This window comes from Camponotus floridanus, unplaced genomic scaffold (genome assembly GCF_003227725.1).
Source record: "Camponotus floridanus strain SB8 unplaced genomic scaffold, Cflo_v7.5 scaffold98, whole genome shotgun sequence".
In the NCBI taxonomy this organism is placed as follows: Eukaryota; Metazoa; Arthropoda; class Insecta; order Hymenoptera; family Formicidae; genus Camponotus; species Camponotus floridanus.
In genome coordinates, this window is record NW_020229869.1 from 150,363 (window position 1) to 158,012 (window position 7,650).

Consider the following 7,650-nt stretch of genomic DNA (forward strand, 5'->3'; position numbering starts at 1 on the left):
TATTTCACTACGTTACGGTGCCTTGTACATGTCACAGATGATCCTTTCGATTGGGATTATACCAATGGTTCGCCTAAAGAAAAGTTCCTCGATAGCGTGTGTGGATACGGACCGCAAACTGGGCAGCAACAATAGTAATTTGCCGAACCTGAGGGTTCCTGCTCCCAAGGAAGCGCTATTAAGTCGCTGTCCTAGTGCCAGTTGAGCACTGTCTCTTAATCGGGCAACGGAGGCTGGATCTCTAAGCCGACTTCCAGGACCGGGTGAATTGGAGCTGCTGGTGCTGCGGTTGCTGGACACTGATTCGCTGTCCAAACCGGCCTTAAAAAGCACTATCGCTCTGATGCAGGCAAACTCGTGCTGGTCTAGATGCATCGCGTTAAAACCAGCCAGAGTCTCGCGGAAACGAGTAACCTCGATCGCCAGCCCGATACCTTGAGGTGGTAGCAGAGGCGTAGGGTCCAGAGTCGGTAACATTTGCGCCGCGGCCAGCAGAAAGAGTTCGCGCCAGGAGCATTCGAGCAGCGTCAATTGATCCTCCAAGACGAGATTCGTGCCCGCCGCCAGATCTCGTGCCCAATGAACGTTCAGAAACAGTAATCTCGCTGCCTGCTCGCACATAGATTCGGCGGCGATCGGAGGGATAATCGGCATTGCATGTAAGTTTGCTATATTAGGTGGCATCTAAAAAAAGAACGAAAACGATCCAACGTTTTTTCGCTTGTGCACTGAGAAAAATCGTTTGATTGTACCAACAAGACGTATCTGATTGAAGGCATTTTGGTTAAATCAAACAAGAATTTCTAGTTATCATGATAAGACTCGATTTTTTATAACTAGAACGTTTAGATTTTACTATAAGGATTTGGTTCGTATTTTCTGGTTGAATCTATAAAATTTCTTGTTACGTTAATTTCTTTGCTTGCCGCTAAGCGGAGAACCACTCTTAACTTAACTCGTATTCAATATTTGCCATGAAATGTATATAAAGAACTAGTATTAACATTAAATCCAAAGTATATTTTTTTTCTCTTACGAGCAGTAGTGTTAGAAAGAGGACGCTAGCTCTTTGATTGTGTGTGTGAGCTGCATCCTCTTCTTACATCACTGTTTATCAGTTTAATTTCTAACAAACTGAATTTAAAATAATTTATTCAATAATCTGGATTAAATTTATCCAATAATTTTGTTGGAATTCGGAATATTAAACAGACTTTTGAGATTAGATGGAAAAAATTTAAGACGACTTGGTGGCGAGTTTAGTATTATTAATCAGAAAATTTGGTAAATTTAACAGGAAGATATTAATCAGATTCATCTGGTAATTCCTGCAAGAATTCTGGTTCGTCCATTTTCCAACAGACATACTGGTTAAACCTACCAGAATTCTAATTAATGCAACCAGATTTTTTTCTCAGTGTGACATAAAAAAATCGATTTATTCATGTCGGGAACTTTCCTCGATTCTATAGAATCGTATTCGTAAATGCTTATATGCAGAAACAAATGTCTATTCTATAAAAATATGTCTACATATTTAGATCATATGGAGATATCAGAATTTTATAGAAATATTTTGAAGGAATCGATTGGTGAACTTATATAAATAGAAACATACCTTTGACATTGCCAACGCGTTGCAATATACAGGATGCGTGAGGGAAGGATGGGGCGATGGTCCAGGCATAGAAACGCGTGATTCGGTCGGCGCTTTGGGTAAAGCGAGGTCTAAAGCTGCTGACGGCGCCACTATGCTAGCTATCATTTCAGGTTCTTTGAAGTATAACGCCATTTGTCTACGAATTGTTGAATTTCGCGGACCTCGTTCGTGTTGTACGGCTATAAAAGAAACAGTATATGATTTCTCTTTTATTAAGATCTGTGTAATTAATAATTAGTGAACAGAAATCTGATTTATTAATTCTATATTGAAATATATTTTATGAAAAGGATTTGCTAAAAAAGCTCTCAAAGAACGATGGATCGCAGAAATGAATTACTGTCATGAGAATGTCGACGCCTCAATTACCGTCTTTGTTCATGCCGGCTTGAATGCACTTTGCTAGTCTGCAGGCTCGACATTGATTCCGATGTGTCTTGTCTACCATACAACCACCTTCGGACTTTGCCTTGCACACATATTGCCGATTCCTTCTAATCGATCGTTTAAAGAAGCCAGCACATCCATCGCATGCGAATATACCATAATGTTTTCCCGAAGAATGATCTCGACAAACTTTGCAAGGTATATCGTAAAGAATGCGACCTGGAACAATAGAAAATATTTTTTACGTATAAAATCTTTTTACCTGGGAAAATCTTTCATTTTAGTCTAGAAGTAATCGATCTTTAAATATTTCTATAAATTTGTGAAGAGAAATAGTGAAAAATGAATGTAAATACAAGACTTTATTTTATTCAAATTTTTGTGCATTTTGAAAAGTAATTCGTTTTTGAAATAATAATGATTTCTCTGATTGATTCTCTGATTAAAGATTTTTTCGCGAAACAGCTACTTCATCAATTTAGCCGAAAAATGCATTGTCGATGCGACACGTTGAAAAGACACTTCATTTTTCCTTCGTTAATCTCTTCGTCACACGCTTGGCGTCAACTTTTTCGCGTTTCGCAAAAGAGTCGTTGCTGTCGCGAGAAGAAAGTAAGCATAGCATTGTCGATGACAATCGATGGAAAGGGCGCGTTAATCTCGGCCTGTGAGAATGCCGGTATTTTGGTTGAACCCGTTTACGAGCGACAACACGAGCTCGCTGAATGATGCTTCGGACGTGAATGGATCGATTTGTCGCCAAGTTAGTCCCCGTTATAACAGTAGTATAACGCACATATGCACGCACACACGTACGCACACACGTACGCACACGCACATTCATACTTGGCTCTTCGGCACGAGGAGAATGAGGGAGAGGACGGGGATGCGTGCGCTTGCAATGGGGCACCAACTCCTTGTCACGGGCTCCGCCTACGCTATTGAGCCCAACGAGATTGTGAATGGACCTGAATGGACCGGATGTGGCTGCCGCATTGAGCGACCCTAAGTGAGCAGCCAGAAATACGACACTTCGCTCGGTATCAGGCCTCGATCTCTCCCTCGATCAATCCCGCGTCGTGTCGGTTTCTTTATCTCTGTCGCACTATGGAACTTATTACAGCGATGGCGAATGGTGCGAGAACAATTCGGTCAGAATTCGCTCGAATTGCGAACGCGCACGCGATAAATACTGTGCAACAACCTGTTGATTGTCGCGTCCAGCCGCTGGCGACGATATTAAGCTACGAAGATGCGATCTCCATTAGTCCCTCTACACCCGGCCATCAAAACTCTGAGAACAACACACTCGGTTATAAAGCCCTTTCCCCCAACACCGTTTTGCCGTTTCCTACGTACTTTGATTATCAATAATGGCGATAAATCGCAAAGTTTCCTGCTACAAGCCATCTCTTTTCTTGACAACATCTATGGTTAAAAAGGCCTTCACCCTTTTCTTGATCCCGAGAAAAAAAGCCTCGGTGTTTTTTGAAGGTAAATCATTAATGAGGAGATACGGTAATGCGCAAAGCGCGGTGCACATGTTCAAGCACAGAAAGCAGACGGGTTGCGACCGAATGACAGGGCTGTGCGCCCTTTGCCGCAATACGAGGAATGTCCACTTTTCTTTTTCCCTTCGCTAGAGAGGGAAACTCGAAACTCGCGCGTGGACGCGCGCGTAAACGTTTACTGCGGCGCGCACACGCATCGGAATCACGCAATGCGTTTTTGCACTCGCCGTCACGTGGCTGTATGAAATTTGCATTCGGTCGGCGAGTCATTCGCGATTGAATTTTTTATCGCCGAGAAATCGAGCTCCGTGTTTTCTCGAGCGGCGATCATCTTCCTCCTGTCAAATATTCACAGGATTTTATAGTGATATCGTAAACGGACTCTTTTTCAATGTATTTTCTTTACCGGGACGGAAAAGAGGGTGAGAAAGTTTAGGAAGGAGGAAAGAAGGTCCCTTTGCAGAGTATTGCTATAAAAATCATAAATATTTGACGAAGCGCATGAATGCGCGCAAGCTCGCGTTTTCGATCGAGCATACATGCGAAAAATACTGTCATTAGCCGGACCGAAGGTGTGGCTCGAAAAAAGAGGGGAATGTAAAATCGTGCGTTCGCCGTTGCGCCGTACGCTTCGCAAGAAATGAGTATTGCTGTAAAGCGCGGGCGCATGTGTGCTCCTCCCCCGTATCAATTATTTCATTTGAGCCGCTACCACCGACGAAAACTGACCGAATGTGCACCGCGTCAGAATTATAAACTTCGACCAAAATATATCCCGCACGTGAAATATCCGACATAATGGTAAAATTCGTAAAAGCAGGGAGGAATAGGAGGGCTGGGGGGTTGCGCGAATATGGCCGGATGTGATTCACCGGGTGGCTTTATTTCGGCCGACGTTCTCTCTTTCTCTCCCGATAATACCCCGTGTTCGTGACCACGAAATTAAGGGAAAAGTTTGTCGCGCGCGCATCCTCACGGTCTGCGCGCATTCGCATGCAAAGGGTGAACAAAGAGAAAGTGAGAGCGAACCGGCGCGTCTAGGACCGACGACGAAAAGCGGCGTAAAACGTATTGTTCTCGGATCGTGGTCTCGCATGCAAAATTACGAACTTCTCGATATAATTGTGAGGGGAGTGATAGTCCGAGTCTTTTTAGTACGAAACGTACTCGCCTTATGCTCGCCGCACAATGACCTCGCCGTTTCGACGCCACGAATTTTTCGTCGACAGAAAATAGCCATCCTGTCGTCAAACTTTCTCTTCTACAAACTTTACCTTTAGTAATATGTCTACGTGCATTGCCGGGAATGAAATCGAAAGTCATGGTTAATATTGTAATCGCGCCCGCGCGTGACAAATATATCATATCATATTTTAATTATCATATATTATATTCGTTATTAATAAATTTGTATATTAATAAATTTTCTCGAGATGTAAAAGTAATTAAAATATTCAGATGTATTAGAAGAATCGCACGTTTTCTAATTTGAGCGAGAGATATAGTGACCTTTGTTATAATGCTAGAGGGTTACGCGACTTATTTCTCGTCACTCTATCATTTCACGCCCCATCAGGTGGTACGCAGGTATACGAGTATGGGAATGTAGTGACATGTGTTAAAAACTAACCGCTGGCTGTCGATACATATATATCTATGTGTATAATTGATCTAGAATAAGGTAATTATCTACGTCATCTGCTTGTTTCACCCTTGTTCGTACTCTCTTCTCTACGCGTTTGCGAAGATATATTTATAATTTTATAACTTAAAACAATAATAACTAATCATAAAAAGGAGATTTCAAGAGTCATTAGAGCCTAAAAACTAAATAATACAGTAATAATTAATAAAATTTTTGTTAAAATGTATTAAAAAACATATAATTAATTAAACATTTCAATCCTCTGTGGATTTTTTTCAATTGTGACAAAAGAACGTTAAGTTAAATTAAAAGAACAAAAATACAAATATAAATCGCTGCTCAGTACAAATAAAATAAAGGTTGTGGATAACAAAAACCACAAATATAATTTAAAATCAAATATAATTTGATGGATTTTTTGATAGACGTTAATTAAAAAAATGTATTGTTCTTACAAATTAGTTGCTTAAAACATCTTCTTCTCCTTGTTATGATTAATCATTATTTAAGCCTCGTATTCTTATTTTTTCATTAATTTAAAGCAATAATTTTAAGCGATGAGATTATTTGCGATATTTTGAAACATTCTTTAATTAGATAATAATTAAAAGATTCGACTATCTTATATTAAATATTATTTACAATTATTTTAGCACGATGGGTTTATTAAATTGAATAGAATATAAAGTGAATATAAATCACGTGTATATATTTTGTATAAAAATATATAAAATAAAAACGGAAAATATATTATAATTTTAACTCTTGAATAACTATATAACTATGCGCTAGTTTCCTAATTAGTCCGACGTGTTACACTGATTGGAAACCAAATGACGCTGTATTCAACCACCCGCGACAACCTGTTAGCCGACCATCACGGTGATTCGTTTCCGCCGCATCAGTTTAAACCATCTGTCGTTACTTTCTCATGGATGACTTGCGCACGGGAATGAATTGTTTTAAATGTACACGATCGTCTGCTATATTTAAAGGTACCACATGTTTGTTGTTTCACACGAAATGAAATTAGCATACCGTGTAAGATATCATCGAAAACATTATAATCGACATACCGTGATCGATCTTTACATAATATTTATATAAGATATTGCATAGGCATTATAAAATTTTACTGCTTGTTACTAAAAATAGGGGTTGTATCATTTTTATTTTAAACTGTGCACTATTGTGTAGTCACAAACCGTGACTAACACTTGTTTTTCCGTCGATGACAATAAATTATACCTCGAAGAATAAGACGTTTCAGGTAAAAATTTAATTAATTTTTTACTGATAGACACGCATATTGGATCTTTTGAAGAAGGATTTCAGAATTTTAAACCGGAATTTTTTACTCTTGTAATAATTACCGAAAGAAAAAAAAGATAGTTGTACAACGGATTGCAAAACGAATCTCTTTATTCCTCTCAGTACACTTGCTGCAAATAAATGTTTTCTATGCGTATTTTTAAAAATGCAAAAGACACTTAAAAAATTCTTTATCACACGAATTGTAGTGATATTTTTATGAAACGAAAATTATCGAATATTGTACAATAAATTTCGATTAATTTACATATGGCATTAAGAAGCATTGAAGCACCTTTCATAAAAGAACAATATGTAATTTTTTAACTTTTTTATTCTTGCACGTGTAACTATAATAGTCTGTAGTCTGTACGTATAATAGAAAAAATGAAAAGGGTTAACTAAATCAATATAAAAAAAATCAAGAATTTTATTTACTTGAAGAAGCCGGCATCTTTGGCGGTGGCACTGGCATGTGCGGCAATTGTGACTCCTGATTCTGCATTCTTTGTCACTACAGGGTCACTCAATAAGGATTAAATAACTATGATGAACAGCGTCACACACAAAGAGAGTTTTTTTCAAAGTCGGACGTTCACTTTTTCCGAAAGACTACCCTTCCGCATTTATGGCATCACTCTTTCTGGCCGTGACGGCACACTGAGAACTAACTCCGGGGTGAAATGACTGAAAGTCAGCGAGACTTTTTGATGCCAAGCGCCGACCTTAGACCCTGCTACGGTAAAACGCATCTCATTGGCTGAAGGTTTCCCTACCCTCAGCAAAGGGCGGATCTGACGAAAGGAAGCGGTTCGCTCCCGACGTGTCCGGGGGTTGAACGCTACTGCTATCGAGGCGATAGAGGGTTGCATCATCCCCGCTACTGCGCTATTTTGCGAGAGTCATTCCTGAAATGAAGGTAAGAAAGAAGATATCTTCTCTTCGCACCCTTGTGGCATTACACACATGATCTTTTGGTTATCTACATCTTCTTTGTACAGAATCTTAATTTTCTCGCGTTCATTTCTTTAACGTTATTTCTTTATATCACAAATATCTGCGTGCGCGCTCTTATCTATCGCGATTTTTCAAATATTTTTTCCTTTGAGAAATGTCTTTTTGAAATTCATTTATAC

The 7,650-nt window shown here is 39.3% G+C and overlaps 1 protein-coding gene across 1 annotated transcript; it reads right to left on the reverse strand.

Annotated features, from left to right (window-relative positions):
* Nucleotides 1–12: 12 nt before the first annotated feature.
* LOC105248499 (nuclear receptor subfamily 2 group E member 1) lies at nt 13–7,121 on the reverse strand. Its single transcript, XM_011253317.3, has 4 exons — nt 6,953–7,121; nt 2,030–2,266; nt 1,619–1,839; nt 13–684 (listed from the first exon to the last, which is right to left on the reverse strand). Exons 1-4 carry the CDS (start codon nt 7,017–7,019, stop codon nt 13–15), a joined length of 1,197 nt encoding a protein of 398 aa, XP_011251619.1. The 5' UTR covers nt 7,020–7,121.
* Between the last annotated feature and the right edge of the window lie 529 nt (nt 7,122–7,650).